This window comes from Carassius gibelio, chromosome B9, assembly GCF_023724105.1.
Source record: "Carassius gibelio isolate Cgi1373 ecotype wild population from Czech Republic chromosome B9, carGib1.2-hapl.c, whole genome shotgun sequence".
Taxonomy (NCBI): Eukaryota; Metazoa; Chordata; class Actinopteri; order Cypriniformes; family Cyprinidae; genus Carassius; species Carassius gibelio.
Genome location: NC_068404.1, coordinates 17,725,394 through 17,743,055, shown reverse-complemented (window position 1 = coordinate 17,743,055; position 17,662 = coordinate 17,725,394). Strand labels below are relative to the sequence as shown.

Here is a 17,662-nt window from a genome sequence, read left to right as displayed (position 1 = left end):
GTAGAAACACAGCTAGTCATTACTGCCACCTGCTGGTGTCATTGAAACTCTGCAGTTTCTCTTTGCCGAATCTGTTTGAATAGGGACCCATGTTAGCAATCAGCAATTGTATGATCCGTATGTGTGTGTTTCTGTAGGTATCTCTATCTACTTTTCTCCAGCGATGAGCTGCTGCCTCTTGAGAACTGGGTGTTCAACACGGAGGCCCATCCTCTGCCCGTCCTGCACCTGGGCAACATCACCCTGCCTGGCAGCGAGACCCAGCGGTAGAGCGGACTCACCGGGGGGGCGCTCTCCCCCTCGCTCGCCCCGTTTCTAAACATCTCCCTCCTTGTGAAAGACAGCAGCTGCCAGTGCAAAGGAGAGGAGAGAACTTATACCCACCAACCCCTGTCTCCTCCTGGACCGTGAATCATGGGACTGCAGTGAACGGAGGGGACTGGAACAGACCCATCTCTCTTTATCTATGTCTCTCTCATATATTCTCTGAAGGACAGACTGCCGGATTGATCATGTGTCTCTCTCTTGTGGCCGCAGGTCTGACATGTTCGTACACACTGTATATGCATTGGCAGACTAAAAGACCCTCTGAAATGGATGTTTGTTTCTCACTGGGGAAGGATTTTAACAAGTTAATATGTACCCCCCCCCCACCCCCCACTCTCTGTATAATTCGGTGGCATTTCATATCATCAGCTCAGCTCTAAATCAAAATGATGGATAAATGTTTGTTTTGTTTTTTGGACCAGACTGCCTTCAGAGCCTTTGACTCTCTGAGCTGGGCTTCTGGAGATGGCAGATGTTGGATGTGACCTGTGAAATCTTTCTCCAGCTGAGGCTGAATTTAGGCCAGAGGCACCAGGAATGTTCTTTTCACCTGGATTTCTCTTCAGACAGTCTCTCCGAGGTCTCTTTGTTAAGGTTAGGGGGTAAAAAGGGACACATGCTGCTATCGAACAGCTGCTGCCTGTGACACGGTCACCACCGTCATTCCAGAAACCTTCACTTTCTGCATCGTTCCATTCCCATCTTCTTCTTTTTTTTTTTTCCATCCATTGTGAATGCCCAGAGTGTCATTCATACTGCATTCTGAAAAAAGGATGGGCTGGTGTTTGGTTATGCATCACAATGAATCACCACTTGAAGAGACTGTATCATGTGGAGAGAAATCACAGTGCTCTAGATGCTAATGTTCACGGCAGTCACCATTTGTTTTCATTTGTCGATTGTGCCGCTCTGTTAGACCAGACCAGATTCTTTCAACAGCCAAGGTTTACCACTAATCGTAGCCAACGAGCTAGAGATTTATATATATGGGGTTAAGAGTTCATAAACACACTGTGTGCCCTTTACAAGAAACCTAGAGTAAATAAACAATGCAAGGATTTGAAAGGCCATTGCATAACAACTAAGCCCATGATGTATGATGTTGGGAATACTCCCGAATGCTTTTTGTCATTTCAGTTTCTGGATGTGTCTTCTTTAGTCAAATGCATATCTCTGAGTTTTAACATGACTTATTCAGTCCTGGACATGTTTTCTGAAACACGGTGGTGGTAGCCAGATTTCTGATATCAGATGACTAAACACAACCTGCAGCCAATCATATTGAAGAATTTTGTTTGTTTGTATTTTTTTTTTTTTTGGTTTAATGACCTTTAATGAATATTGATTCAGTCTCTTTAGAAGATGTGCTCAGCCTTATGCTTTCAGACTCGAGTTGTTTTTTTGTTTGTTTTTTATCTTCAAGTGTGTAAAATGGCACATCCACCGAAGATTTCATGTAGTCGACCAGAAGGAAAGCTAATTATTTTCTCATCTTGGTTAATGAAGAAACTGTGAGAATTAGTGTGTCAGGAAGACTCAAGCACCACTGATGGGATGCTGGGTGCCATCGATCAGCCCCCCTTAAGGGTCTTTCACTTTATATCCCGTCATTTCAGTTCCTCAGTTCCTAAAGCTCTCATCTGAGTGTGTGTGAGAGATGTGTCCTCCCCTCTAGATGGCAGCAGTGGTGTCCTGCTGCCCCTGAATGGCATTTCTTTTCTTTTCTTTTCTCCCAGTAACATGACTGACTTAATGGTGAGTGAAGCCCGGGCCAAAACTCTTCCCAGTTGTTGGTGGGTGGGTTTTGACAAAGCTGTGCTCTGTATTTGTATTTTTACTGAACAAAAAAATATATAATAATTGTAAATATGTTTAAAATGCCACACAAATTCAATAAAGATGTTACAAGAAATGAACGTGATAAAAAAAAGAAAAAAGCTTTTATTGTCAGGTCTTTTCTTACTAATGCATACAGAAGACTTGCAGCGGATTTCATAGTTCAGTTTCATAGTTTCCCACAGTTATGCGGAATTAGAAATTTGGAATGTCAAGATGTTTAAAAAAGTCTTTTCAATTCTTAAATTTTAGAAAAAGTCGGTTTATGTTCACTGAATCGAATTTTGAGACATTTGCACATTTGTTCAGAAGTTTGAGGTTGGTAATATGTTTTTACTTTAATACTTTAATGTAAAAAAAAAATAGAAATAAAGAAACAGCAAAACTTTTGCATGGTAAAATGTTAATAAGATGAATGGTAAAGTGATTTCTGAAGGATCGTGTGACTGAATACTGGACTAATGACTTCTGAAAATGTGCCATCAAAGGAATAAATTAATTTTTTAAAATGCATTCACTAATATATATATATATATATATTTCCCAATATATTACGGTTTATACTACAGTTTATTAAATACTGTACATGCAGCCTTTGAGAGCTTAAGAGACTTAGTGACATACAGCTTATATTATGTTATATAGATGTTTGGCATATGGAAATACGCTAATGTGATCTCTTAAAATATATATTTTCTAAATCAATATCTACAATCATGAATGATTGGTAACATCCTGGAAAATGACTGGTCTAAAGTGTTGGTGACCTTGTGCATTTGTTCTTAGCACAGCTTATACTGTATATAGATGGAATTTAGCTACAGCATTGACTTTTCAATTATTTCAGTAATAATATTAATGATAGAGGCTTTACCTGTTTGTTTTAAGGCCTTCATGCTGCTTTGATCTTGGCAGCACACAGTGATATTATAGGTCATGGTGAACTGGTCCTGGCACATTAACCCTGTTCTCAGTATTCACGTCATCACCATTGCAAACAGTATTTCACACATGTGAGCTTGTCATTCTCTCTTTAGCAGCAGCAGATCTGAGGGGCAAAAATGAGGAATATCCTTTTTCTTTTTTTAAAAGCTGTCCTCTGTCATTTATCTGTCTGGACTGGCCGCAGTGTGACAGGACCGGATGAATGGATGGCAAAATTTGCAGGCAGAGGTCAGAAGTCGGGTGTCACTTGCCCTCTTTCAACAACCTTATTGACACAATGTGACCCTGTCATATCATCTCTGAACAATAAAGGACTTCTCCTTCCATACAGTCAGGTCCATAACTGAGACCACTAGTGGAAATCCTTGTATTTGACATTTTTCTAATTTAATGCAAATAAAGTTTTCGAGTTGGCATGAACTTCACAAGTGCAAAACCTGATGAACGTTCTCCAGCGTCATATGAGAACGATCCAGAGAGTAACTTGTGCTTCAGCAGAAGCAAAATCAAATGTTGAATCTTATGTACAGATTGGGTTTCATCATGTCTAGTTTAGGGTCAACTGTTGCTCAGTGGAAAGCAGTGAGTGATAAGCTGAAGAAACTGGCATGTTGCTAGTGTGTGGAGCAAAAAAAAAAGAAAAGCACCAAGGTCACTGTGAACCAGGTAGGTCAGCTGGCAGCTTTTACTAGTGATAGCCAAACGATTACACACTGACAGAGAGCTCCAGTGGCTCTTTCAGAAGAGCATATGGAGCACCAGTTATTTTATTTCTAAGTAAAATATAACTTTCAAAATCGTTTTGATACATTGACTTCTAATAGGGTCAATGGCTTCTGTTTCGTTCCTACACTCCCCAAAATGCAGTTCTTCATGCAAATACTGTGCTGCTGGAGTAAGCTGTCCAGTTGAATGGGACGCTATGTTGCATGTCATTTAGTATCTTTACGGATATTTTCTCCTCTGGGTGTGTTGTGTTTCTGTTGAATAAAACACATTTTAAAACTAAATTACAACATGGTCTAATAAGCCTTATTAATCACATGTGCCAATATTCTTTTTGAATGATGAGCTAGCTAATGCCTGATCTGAGCTTTTTGGAGTGAAGCTCATCAGTCTTATGTGTGTAATAGTACTAAACTTGATTTGCTTCAGCATCCAGTTTTAAATTGGACAAGTGCGACACAACACAGGACCAATGTAATGAAATTTGATTTAAAAAAAAATGTAACGCATATAATATTTGTAAAACTATGTAAATGTGTTGGATTATTAATTCATAATACCATTAAAATTTTGTGGATTTGCACCACATGATACTGTTTTTACAACCAGAAATAATCTTGTCTTGTCCTAATTCTCACTGTGATCTCACTCTTCCTGTTTGTATGTTTGTGTGTGTGTGTGCGTGTGTGTGTATTTAGTTTCCAAGCCACATGGCTTTGGATTGGTGGATAAACCAAGAGTTAACACTTTTATTAATTAATTTATTTTATTTTTACAGCAATTTCATTCATTCATCTTATTAATTGCATTTTAATATATTTTTGAACAAATTAACACTTGAAAATGAATGTCAAGTCATTGAACCATCTGCCTGATTGATAGAAACAATTGTCCCATAATTTACTCATCTTCAAGTAGTTTCAAACCTGTATGATTCTTTTTTTCTTTGGAAGTGTCAGTCTACAACCCATAATACCCAGCCACCCCTTTACACTGGAAGCCAATATGCACCAAAACTAATAAGTTAACATCATCCTTCCAAATATCTTTTGTGTTCTGCAGAAGAAATGAAGTTATACAGGTTTGGACTGACATGAGCATGAGTAAATGACAGTATTTTTATTTTCGAGTGATCTTTAGCCACTGTAGCTTCTACCAGCTGACAGATGAATTTGTCAGCAGTTGAGAACCAGAGCTCCGTCCTTTTGGTAATAACCAGACCCCTCTCCTGAGGACGCAGAACACTGCATTGTGTTTTTGTTTTTCAGGAGCTCTGAATTTTAATCAATAGATGCCAGAGGGTTGCTGATGTCACGGGAAGGAGAGGATTATGAATGTCATCATGAGTCACTGGACTGATAGACAGGGGGAAAAAACAATTGCGTGGACGTCCACAAACGTAGTGGAGTGTTTAATGTGTTAATGGCCTGGATGTGCGTGTGCGCGCATCCTTCAGTATGTTTAATGTGTTAATGGCCGCCGGTTAACCATCCGTAGCTTGGACAGTGAGTCATTTCCACTTGGCGCAGAGCCCAGCTGCAGCAGGTGGCATTGCCACTCCTCACAAACTAAATGGCATTCACCTTCAACAAAACACTGCTTAATTTCTACTCGATTCAGTGCTCACTGTTAAGTTTATTTATTCTATTAAATCCATCTGGTAAAGAAAACGCTTGCTTAGCTTCATAAGACTTTATCCCATGGTTTCATAGAAAAAGCTTAAGCTAGTCCCAGACTAAAATGCATGTTTGAGCTGTCTCAGCTGAAAATATTTTGCTCTGACATATCTTAAAATATGTCAGTGTCATTGTTCTGTGTCAAAATGCACACCTGTAATGTTTTCTTCTAAGGCATTTTTGTAGAAGTTGCTTAAAACTAAGGTTTGTGAATCCGGGCTATTATGTATTGTTAGATATTTCTCAAAGGCTGTTCTTGATTAATGATGAAAGAAATCTTGCTTTGATGTTCAATGTGTTCTCATCGTCCAACAAAGGATTGACAGATCATGGTTCAAGTCTCCAAAACTTCTGAATTAAATGTATTAAACTATTTAGTCTTGCTTCCAGTGGGATTTTCATAACATTTGTGATGGGGTTTAATGAGAGCTAAGTGATATAGAATCTAAATATAGTTTTACTCTCGTGTTTATGACTCATTACTTTTTTTAGGTAAATTCACTAACCAGTTTGGGCAGTAATAACCCAGATGCTTTTCATTTTGTACATACCTGCACTGACCACTAAAAACACTTTCATTCTCTTATGTAGCACATCTTTGATGCTTCTTGCTCATTTCAATACTGTATGTAAAGGTTTCATCTCATTTGGACGAACCTCATGCATAGTTACGGATTTAAAAAAAAAACATCTGATGCTAACCCTTCATATGACATACAAGCTTAGCTAAGATAAAACTCTGCTTTGCAGTCAAGATTAGAAATTCAATCGAATGTGTAAGATATGGTGCCATTATTCCCTTTAACAATCTTCAATGTTGATTTTTGTGTGTGTATGAATCAGCATGGGAATGATGCTCCCATCATAAATGTCAACGACTTTTTTCTTATCTCATATAATACCAATACCTCACCATTGACGTCATGTAAGATTATCACAAAACTGTTAGGACAGTCCCTCATATCCAGTTTCTAATTCTCTCTCTGTTGCTGTTTCATTCTATCTTTATCTTTTCTAGGTCATTCACAAATTCATTTTCGTTCAGACCCAGCACACAATAGTGGAGTTTCCTCATATGCGACTGAGCAATCATTTCCTGTTTCGCTTTCTTGTGTAATTTATACCCACATCATTGCTAAGAAAAGATTCTGAAGGAAGCAATCAGACTGGAATATCCCTCCCTCATATTTCCACTGGAGGCTGCACAAGGTCCGTTGATTTACTCAGCAGCATCAGTGATGATGTAGTGCTGCTTTTCTATAGGGTTTCCCCACATGTACTTTACTTACTAGGCTCTTTTACTCCTTCAAACCCACTGTCCACAGTTTCACTGACACATCACCGCTGCTTATTCTTTATGGACCACTCAGTGTCTAAATGTAATGATTATTTGAGTTTCTTGTAGATCCAGCTTTTCCAAGACAAATATTAATTAGTGTCTGTTTTTCTCACAGTTATAAAAGACACAAAAGAGCATTTGTGTGACAGATATGTTTGTGAGGGACAATTTTTTTAAAGTGTCCTGACAAATATAGTGGAATCATGTTTAGAATGATTTTGTATGAGTTTCTCACAATATTAAAGGTTCCTGAATTGTTCTGCTTGTACTTTACTGATGTAGGCCTACGGACATGAACAGTTTTGTATGAGGAGTAAGGTTGGGTTAGCCTTAGGCTAAGAAGTAGGTAAAATCACTCTGTAGCTATATGTAAATATTTCTACAGTAACTGCCTAACGTTACCTGATTCTTGAATATTTCAACAATTCAACATATGGTGCAAATGAAAGCTAGATCCAGCAGAATTTCGGGAAAAAAGCAGTTGTTTTTAAGTTACAAGTTTTAACTTTTAAGTTTAATTTATCTATTCCTCATAGCCCACAAATGTAGAGTTTTATTTCATCAATAAAAATGTAAAAATATAAGACTAATCGTTATCGATCATTAGCAAATTATTTTATCTGTTATATAATTTGCGCGCTGACAAAAATAAGAGGCTTAGCGTTAAATATGTTTAACTGATAGCCAAGCTTACTACTTAATGCACCTAAAAAAAAAAAGAAAGAAAGAAAAAGAAAAACTAAAAAAGAAACCTCAGGTTACCAAATGTGTTCTAGTTAGTATAACCTGCTCTAACTACTCCCTTCGAAAGCCGGATGTCAAACTCTACAAGTGCCTGTGGTCGCCAGGCAACACAAAAACCTCTTCAGCCAATCACAGGCTTCGCCTGGCGCATTGATACCAGCTAATAGAACGCCGTATGTTTTTGAATCCATAGATGCCTTGTATTGCAGTGTTTAGCACTGGAGCAATGGTAAGTAAAATGCAGACAGATTATTAAATTGTAAACAGATTGTTAAATAAAATAAATATTTATATGTATGCTGTTTGTGTTGATGGTAAGGCTTCGGAAAAATAGTGCGCAGTGGAGGTGCGGAGAAGCAGGTTGTTTAGTAGGCAGTTATAAGAGAGCGCGCATGTGTGTGCCCTTCAGATCTGAAGCTCTAGCATTTGACGACTGAACCAACGAACGAACGGATGGATGGAGCTGCTGCTGGTGCGAAACCTTGTTTGACATCCACTACTCTGTGCCGACCACGTTGCTGAGCACTTCAGGTGGATTTACTGAGAACAGTAGGTGGACATAATTCGTATTTATAACTTGATATAAACGCGTTGGATCTGTGTGATTCGTATGCATTCGGGAGATTCACTTCAAAGTTTGTGTTTGGGAATAAGTGCAGGGATAGTATTTTGGTTTGTTTGGTCTGAACGATAATCTCGCGCAGTTTGTGGCTCTGTTGGTCTCTCGCGTGCGCGGTTTAAAACTATAATTTTTATATACATCATGCTCCGATTAAATAACTGTTTTTATTCTATATATTTTTTCAACCAGATGCATTGAGTTTGGAACAGTGAACGTTTTTATTTCCGCACATGGTCTCTTGTTTTAATCAAATTCAGGTAACGTTAGTTGAAAGTTCGCGTGCTGACCGCCATGTATCTTCTAACGTTAAAGGTCCAATGTGAAATTTTACCATAATTTGGAAACAATCCAAAGGGGTTCCTCCTGGAATTCTTATAATATTCAAACATAAAAAAGGTAAAAATCAGGGGTTTCTAACATGTTTATTTACCAATAAGACAATGATTACCAATAGGCTAAAATATGACTCTGGTCTAAGACATCATTAAGAAAAATAATAATAATTCTGTAAAGTCTGTCTAGTATCAAGGCATTATTCAGATACATTGTAAGTAGAGTTTTTTTTTTTTTTTTTTTTTTTTTTTTTTTTAGGGCTTCTAATCTTTTTATCCTTTAAATTATTTCTCTATTTTAAAATGATCATGGGAATCCTGTACACATTATACGTCCTCAACGATATTCTGACAAGTTTTTTAGCCATCTGGTTTAGACATTTCTTTCAAGTGAATCATTAGTGTGAGTGACTGACTGATCAATGCTTTTTTAAATTTTTTTTATGTTTTTAGCTGGGAAACATGTTGAATTAGTTGATGAGCAGCTGAGTGTCTGTCTCAGTTTAAATGATTCAGTTTCTGTTTAGAGTTTGTTTGTCCTTCTGGAAAGCCTGCCAATCAATGTTAGCTTTTCTGTTATGAGAGAGCAGTGAACCTTTAATTACATTGTTTTCTTTCTGTTCAGGCTTATTGTCCAACTAAACTAATTCTAGTTTTGTTTTTGTTAGAGATTTTTAAAGATTCCTTGAAATTGTTTTTGCACTTATTTTATCTCAGGAAACTGCATAGATGGCAAACATGGCGTCAGCCTCATCCAGCAGTGAAAGTGAGTCACAGAGCGTGCTTACCTGGGAGCAAGTGAGCCGCTTGAACGACGTGCTGACGGAGGCCGTGCCAGTTCATGGACGAGGCAACTTTCCCACCCTGGAGGTTCGTCTGAAGGATATCGTACAGATGGTTCGGAACCGTCTGGAGCTGAGGGGCATTCTGGTCAAAGATGTCCGCCTGAACGGCTCCACCGCCAGCCACGTGCTGGAAAAGGACATCGGCTGGAGCTACAAAGACCTGGACGTCATCTTCAGGGTAGACCTTCCTCGGGAAAAGGAGTTCCAGGTCATCAAAGATGTGGTTTTGAGCACTTTGTTGGACTTTCTGCCAGAGGGGGTGAACAAAGAGAAGATCACTCCCATGACCCTAAAAGAGGCCTACGTCCAGAAGCTGGTCAAAGTCTACACCGAGCAGGACCGCTGGTCCCTCATCTCACTGTCAAACAACAATGGCCGCAATGTGGAACTTAAGTTTGTGGACTCGATCCGGAGACAGTTTGAGTTTAGCGTGGACTCCTTCCAGATCATTTTGGACTCCGTGCTGTCGTACTATGACTTCTCAGAAAACCCCATGTCTCAGCACTTCCACCCTACTGTGGTCGGGGAGAGCGTGTACGGCGACTTTGCCATGGCTCTGGACCACCTCAGGAACAAGCTCATCGCCACCAAGCGGCCGGAGGAGATCCGCGGAGGCGGTTTGCTCAAATACTGCAACCTCCTGGTGAGGGACTTTACGCCCACAGATGAAGATGAATTTAAGGCCCTGGAGCGCTACATGTGCTCCCGTTTCTTCATTGACTTTCCCGACATTGGTGAGCAACAGCGCAAACTGGAGGCTTATCTGCAAAGCCACTTTGTCGGTGAGGAGAAGAACAAATACAACTACCTCATGATCCTGCGACGGGTCGTGAACGAGAGCACCGTGTGTCTCATGGGACACGAGAGGCGGCAGACGCTTAACCTCATCTCGCTGATGGCGTTTCGTGTTCTCGCCGAGCAGAACGCCATACCTGATGCGTCCAGCGTCACCTGTTACTACCAGCCGGCTCCGTATGTCAGAGACCTGAACTTCAACAACTACTATGTGGCCTCTTGTAACCAGTCCATTCCTACTTGGTTGCCTTGTAACTAAGACTCAAAGATGCTTGTTCAACAACAAAATCCATGAGCAGGCCAGAAAGCCGGATATTTGGCCGTAAGGGATGTTTCCCTCTGTAGGCATAAAGGATGTTTAAAATGACAAGCGTTTCCTTTCTTTTCTTTTTTTTTTCTTTTAATTCCTTCTCTGCAGAGGTGCCAATACATTTCTAATTCAAAGTGATATATTTTAGAGTTTTGAATTATCTTTTTTTCTTTCTTTCTTTTACTTTAATATTCTTACATTTCGATTTGTTTGCTCTCATCTCTGTCCCTGACCTGAGAGATTAATTTGTTTCCATATTGAAGAGGAACGATTCCCATAGTGCCTTAATGTACTCTAACCTTAAAAATGAAGGAAAATGCATATTGGGACAAATTTAATATTTTTCCTGTGCGTTACAAAATAAAAAGGCCAAAAAAATAAAATAATGTTCTTAGAAATTTGAAGGAGAGAAAAAAAAAAGACAAAATTAAAAGAAAAAGATATGAAAAATGTGAGCACAGGTGAAATAATAGGTATTTTAGGACGGAAGTTATCAGGAGTTTTTGGTTTTTTTGGTACACTGGTGGGCAGCTAAATTCTTTTTGTTCTCAAATAGAAATGTGAACAGAATCCTGTTCAAGTATTCATAGCAACGAGCTTCAGATTGCTGTGTAAATGAATACTGAAGACTTTTCTGTTTGAGAATTTGTCATTTATAAACTGGTTCGGTCTTGCTAGTTACATGAAGGTGAGATCGAAATTTGAATTTGGTTGCAGCATTTTTGCAAAAAGATGCTTTGTCCTTTTCCCAGTGACCCAGAGCAGTTAAACAGTCCATTTTGATGAAGATCCTCAGCTGTAGTCGTTAAACTTTCCTTCATCTCTTATTAACATTGCCTATGTGTTTAAATGGGACAGAGAGGTAATGCTTGTCCATACAAGGTTCAGCTGTTGGACGATCTGTCCTCCCTGAGCTTTTTGCGGCCATTAGCAGACTTAGCACTGCCGTGTGTAACAAGACCTCCAGCTAACAGCCTAGCCAAGCCAAATGGTGTCACAGCGCTCTAAAATTATCCCTTCCTGCACCTCTCGGGATGTGCCTTGAATGGACAGCATGTGGGTGGAATTTCTAGTGGGGCAACTGTCTTTCCTGTGCTTCTCGCTAGAGTCACTGTAGATGAGGGGTGAATGCTGGTATGTCACGCAGTCTTTTCTGGTAATTGAGGTCTGGGAAGGGTTACCGTAGCTGAAGGATATACCCAAGCTCGTTTAAATGGATGTAAAAGCATGTCCGTGTGAATTCCTTTCCAGTTTTGGATCTAATCGATGTTGCTGCTCTTGATCTTTATTGAGCTTCGATGTCTCCTGTCTTGGTCCTTTGTCAGTGAATTTGCTTCACATTGCAGTCGTCAGTTGGGTCAAGCTAGTTCTGTGCTTTTTGTACGTTAGACAGTATTAAATTATGTAAATGTCTATTCTTGTCCGTCTTCTCCTGGCCCCCCGTCATGTCCACGTGTAGTTCCTCTTTCGACATTGGTCCATTCAGAGAAGGGTAGTACTCTGCTAGCTGCTCTTACGTAATGGCCGACAGCTGCCCCCTGCCCCTCAGGTTTCCTCTTGGCCTCACTCGCGCGCCACAGCCCCTGCTGCTTCAGCTTGTACAAGCACATGCAGCAGATAACCATGAGCCACGTTCCTTTCTCTTATCTGAGCTCACAGACTTTTAGGGTAAAGAGAGAAGGGTCACATGGCCTCGCATTCAGTGGGTAACACCCCAAAGTGCTTTTGAGCTGAAATAGATTTTTACTCGTACACACTTTTTTTTTTTTTTTTTCTCAGTATTTTTGGGACATGCAGACTGTGGACCAATGTTCGAACCAGCAGCACAGCACACATGTGCCTTTTTGTGATGACCCATTTGGATTTTGAAGACCTTGTAGCTCATGCTCTCTGGTTTCAGAATAATTTGGTGCCATAAAAATTTTTGCCAGTCCTTTTAAATAAGGGTGAAGGAGGATGAATGACTCACTTTTTTTTTTTTTTTTTTTTTTGTCTCATGTCACACATTTCTTTTTCTAATTGCAGTTGTGTAGTCATTCGAGTTGTACTGAGTCATTGTCCCGTCTTTTCAACATCACCCTCCTAACCAAAGCAAGTACTGTGCACTACACAGCATTTTCAAAACCTGAAAAAGGCCAAATTAAGAACCCATATCAAAGAATGCACTTTACAGGCCTTGTACTCCAAAGCTATTCATCATCTTAAGCTACAAGGTGCCCCCCCCCCCTTTTATTAATCTAATATGGGGGAGTCTCAGGGACATGATAAAGGGCTACAGTGTGTCTTGAGGATAACAACTCTTGTTCAGCCAACTTCCTGAAAAGTGAAACAATTTGAAAAGCATTGTATTAGGAAGTTAAAATGTTCACTCATCAGGAACAAGTACTCTTGTTTCCAAACTGGTTTTCTCTTTCTTTCTTTTTGTGTGTGTGTGTGTGTGTGTGTGTGTAAAATCTAGTTTGTATGCTCTGTAGTGGTTGGCTAACAGAATCTCACCTTAATCTTAATTTGTGAAACGAAAAGAAACATGCGTTTTGTTTTGTGTGCTTTTTATCTTGTCCAGATGTGCTTCACATGGATAAGGTCTGGTGTGATGAGGCTTGGCTCATTTCCTTTTTGAAGTCTGTGTAAAGTGTGTTTCTTGGAAAGGGAGTGTTAAAATGGGAAAACATGCTTTTTGTGTATTTGAATTCATATTCTGTTCTTTTTATTTTCTTTGTCCCCCTGTCAGCTGTAATTCCATATTCCCCAGTGTTACCCTTTATTCAACAGACAAAGGTGTTGGAGCTTTTGTAACTCCGCTCTGAATGCATCTGTAACCGTGTGTGCCGGGGCGGTCCATTGGATTTGGACGTGCTTTTGTCTAAAGTACAAGTCTTAATGATGATCGAGGCCTTTTTGAAGCCCTTTTGCAATGTTGCAAGAAGAGTTGTGGATTTCAGCAGAATTTGTTTACGTTTTCTGTGATTTATTTGTCTTGTTTGTCCGTTAGGATGCTAATGATTGTGAGTTTAAAAAAAAAAAAAGTGAAAAATGGAAGTCGCACTATTATTTTGAAGTCATTATGTCTGCTCGCTGATGTCGGCATGGTGATTTGATGTAAATTTATTGTGCCATTTTGTTTCTCAGCACTTTTACCTCACTATAATTTTCCTTTGGATGGAATTGAGAATAAGGAAAATGTGTATCAAGGGGAAAAATAAAGTATTGAAAGCCCATTCTTTTTCAAGTTCTTTTCTTTGAAAATAAAAATCCAGTGGATATTTTCAATAAAATTGTGCATTCATTTCCTATAATAAAAATATTTATTAATTTTGTTTAACTTCAAGTTTTAGTCATGACTGTTACAGTAGATTTGCTATTTGAGATGGAGGAACACTTTATTCTTTCTTCTAATGGAGACTGATAGTTTAAGTGTTTGAATGATCCGGGTTCACTGAGGTGTTTATTCCCAAGGGTTCTCTGGCCCCTGTGGTGTTCGTCTCTGCTGCATTGCTCCACTGCCCTTAAAAGCACAAGTATGAATCAGCAGTCTCTGCCGCGGGCTCGGGCTGTTCTCTGTGCCTGATACAGATAGTCCTGCTCTATATCCATCACATGGGCTAAAATTTCAAATCTTTTATTAGTCTTTACTTGTACATGCATGCAATTTTATATATATATATATATATATATATATATATGGGCTAAATGACACTTTGAAAATATTAAATGCCTCTTTATGTACCATTTATCCTGAAATTGTATTAGGGTTCGCAAGGCACTGATCATATAATGCAGCACAAGAGATCTGAGCTTTAAAACCTCGGTCTAGCTGTGAAGGGAAATTCCCTGAACGGTTTCTGCTTGCCGATAGGGCTATGGATCAACATACTCACTATTAGATGCATCAAACTTCCTTGTTAGTGTTCAATATTTATAGTGTTGGATTATTTAATTAGGACATGACATTTTTAAATTAAAATGAATTGAAATGTCTATATATCTAATACATGTGCCTTTTAATGTGTTCTTTAATTTTTATAAGGTTTTGAGTTAAATTAAATGTGTGTATGAACTTATTTTTATTGTCATTATTATTAGTACTTAGGTTATTGATTTATTTTAAGCTTCAAGGGAGAATCTTGATTGTGTTGCCTGTTAGAAAAAAAACTGAATAGTGGAATTCGGTTCATTACATTTCCATAGTTACGCTTAATTGTGCGCATTGACAAAATGTTCTGGGAGGAATTTTTACCGTTCACTTGGTAACATCTGGAACTCTCCCATATTCCATGTGCTCAAATGAAGGGTAAAGACCTGCAGGTGTGTGTGGCTGATAATCGAAGGCTCAGGACAGTGAGTGCGTTCACTTCACACAAGTCACTGGAGGCCACTGCCAGAACAATACTGAGTGAATATGGCTGGCCAACAATGACTGATTTCTGGAACAGTGCTGATAGAAACATTTAGAGGCAAACAATGAAAGCACAGAACACAGCACAATCTTTATCTAGAGAATCCCCTCTCTCCATTCTCTTCAGTACTATCATTTATAAGAGACATATGGCTGAGAGAAAGTTCCCTGTTTGAAATAAGGCTCATTAGATTGCGCAGCGTTTTTGTTTTGTATAAAACATGCCAGGTTTCTGTGCGCACAGAGGTTATGCTGAGGAGAGCATATGTTTCTTCAGAATATTTATGCCTGTTGTCAGATACACTTTTAATTAGGCTTCAATTTTATTTCGGTGAACCCATACGAGACTGTAAAAGAAATGAACACTGAGTCTTTATTCCCACAAAACTATCAATCAAGCTGCTGTGTTCCGAGTTGTTTTCAGGACTCAGGAGATAGCATTTCTGTAATTATGGAACGAAGAAAATGTCTGTTTCCCAGGTTATAAATCGTATGTAGGCTAGTTAATACATAATGTATGTAATGGTCACCGCTACTGGATCAGGAGCAGTTAAAAGCAAAGATAAACACATTTGTATGACATCCTTTTTGTGATGATATGTGGAGCAGTACACAGAGAGAATATTCCCATGGCGTTCTTTGTGAAGCTGGAGAGGTTCAGCGTGATGCTCATGTTGTGCTACATAAGCAGAAGCTGCAAGTGGCAAACTTCTCAATCCTCTGAGAAATCGAGCAGCTTAAGCAAACTGTCTTTCCTGGCCAGGAAATGGGCAGGCTGCTCAAACACTGCCTGCATCAACATCTTTCAAGAGGTGCCATTTATAGGAGCTCAAGGTCCTGAGAAACAGGTGAGAGATGAAGGGAGGGATGCCAGATGTTCTTGTGGCTGAAACAGAGAGAATGAGAAACGTAGGGTGGGGTAAGGGGGAGTAAACTCTACCGAAGCTGGGTATTTTTTGACCTTGTCTGTAGCATTTCTCAGAAACAATCTTATTACTCCTCCCTAAGTTCCTTTGCACCTCCCCCTGGTTTGACGGTACTCAGAAACCTGTAAGCCGCAACCCCCAAGCTCCCCACACGCTTTCACGCTGAGTCACAAACTCCATATGATAGTCTTCAGGAAGATGTGTGGTCTCGAAGATGTGACTGTACATGCTTATGTTACTGACAGCAGTGTGGCATGATAGTAAAAATCTGTAATAAAAAATACTTAATCCTATTGTATATTACAGGAGAGACCAGGGTCACAAAGAGTAATTTTTGTAAATTCAATTTTGTTAATTCATTACAAACTATATATAATATTAAATGTTATTGGTTTGTAACGTTTACATTTTTGCTGCTTTATTATTCTTAATAATCATTAATGCTTTTGTTTCATCTTTTATTTCTTAATTTGTGTGTGTGTATAGCCTATATACAAACATACATAGGTGCAAGGTGATCAAGGTAAACTGTCACAACGAACTAGACACTAAACTGCCATATATAGACACACACACACACTTATATACACACATTTATTGCTAAAAAATGTATTTAATTCGCTGTTAGATGTCTAGTTCATTGTGACAACTTACCTTGTTGCGTGGTCAGTATGCTTTTTTTTTTTCTTGGCAATAACAGTGGGAAAATTCTGTGTAAACTGAAGTTCAAAAATAAACTTAAAAATAAATATTGTCCGGAGTAAAAGTGTGACTGCTAACTCTGGTCTCTCCTATATGACATTTTATTACCTTGCATAATTTTTGCAATAATAAAATATATTTTTGTTTTCACGAAATTGTCATAAAGTGAGTGAAAATATAAAAACAGAGAATACTGAATGCAAGCAGTAAAAAAAGTAAGAAAATATGCTAAATGTTTCATTTGCAGTGACATTTGAACCATAAGTGAACTAATAAAATACTCTAATGTTACTATTTCTGCATGCAGCCATGTCTCAGTCTTCTGAACAACATGCAATAAGATACGGCCCGGATCTAGTTTCTAAACTTACACCCTAATTTCATTTTTCGAATTTGATTTATATCCATGAACTCGTCCCCGTTTCTGAAGGCACGGAAAGAAAAAAACCCTCCAAGGTTTGGAAATTATTATTTTTTTTATTTAATTTGCTTCGCTTTTGTGGAGTTACAGCGTTAGATTCCGTATAAATGTCAGTCAGTAAAAATGACTTACTGTTTGCTCATGTCATCACTTTCATGAAGATTCCTCATCTTGCTCTCGCATTTCAAATAAACATCTTCGCACCAAACCATTTCGTGCGTGAACGATATCGTTTCCCAGAAACCTTTACAGGCAGAATTTTACAACAAATGGATCCGTGTAGATACACATTGTAATATTTTATTATGAATCAACAACCCAGAGATGTAGTAAGTGTGCTGCTGCCCCCCACTGAGCAGTGAGATCCACAGCAGCACAGTGACCCGCTCCTGGCCTCCGACTGCGCCAGTAACAGACAGTAAGCAGATGCAGTTTGCGCTCTTCAGTTCCAGCGCTGTCTATGTTCATTCTCTCAATTAATCATCCTGCTCCCTGTAGTGCCAATTAGTCTGTTTTATTTCATACTGCTTAAACCGGATCGCTTCAGTAGGCCATATTTCTCTCTAGATCACAGTCAGTGCGATAATAAAGTCATATGTAGACAAACATTGCGATAAAGAACCATGATATAATAATTTACATTTAAAGGAATAGTTAATCTAACCGTGAAGATTCTATCTTTCATACTCACCCTCGTGTCTATTCTGCAGAACATGAAAG

The 17,662-nt window shown here is 38.9% G+C and overlaps 2 protein-coding genes and 1 long non-coding RNA gene across 3 annotated transcripts in view; 2 read left to right on the top strand and 1 right to left on the bottom strand.

Annotated features, from left to right (window-relative positions):
* Positions 1-2,239, top strand: part of LOC127964879 (mannosyl-oligosaccharide 1,2-alpha-mannosidase IB) — an 84,050-nt gene extending 81,811 nt beyond the window's left edge. Inside the window, exon 14 of the mRNA XM_052565307.1 lies at positions 138-2,239. Coding sequence (XP_052421267.1) covers positions 138-270 — 133 coding nt within the window. The 3' untranslated portion in view covers positions 271-2,239. The remainder of the gene's footprint in view (positions 1-137) is intronic.
* Positions 2,240-7,916: 5,677 nt separating this feature from the next.
* Positions 7,917-13,715, top strand: LOC127964316 (terminal nucleotidyltransferase 5C). Its single transcript, XM_052564450.1, has 2 exons — positions 7,917-8,142; positions 9,265-13,715. The coding sequence occupies exon 2, from the start codon at positions 9,277-9,279 to the stop codon at positions 10,444-10,446; it is 1,170 nt and encodes a 389-aa protein (XP_052420410.1). The 5' UTR covers positions 7,917-8,142; positions 9,265-9,276; the 3' UTR covers positions 10,447-13,715.
* Positions 13,716-15,248: 1,533 nt separating this feature from the next.
* Positions 15,249-17,658, bottom strand: LOC127964317 (uncharacterized). Its single transcript, XR_008155030.1, has 2 exons — positions 17,075-17,658; positions 15,249-15,779 (listed from the first exon to the last, which is right to left on the bottom strand). It is a non-coding gene; the product is annotated as an uncharacterized LOC127964317 (long non-coding RNA).
* Between the last annotated feature and the right edge of the window lie 4 nt (positions 17,659-17,662).

Coding starts and splice junctions, on each gene's coding strand:
- LOC127964316 (XM_052564450.1), top strand. CDS start 9,277: ATGGCAAACATGGCGTCAGCCTCATCCAGCAGTGAAAGTGAGTCACAG.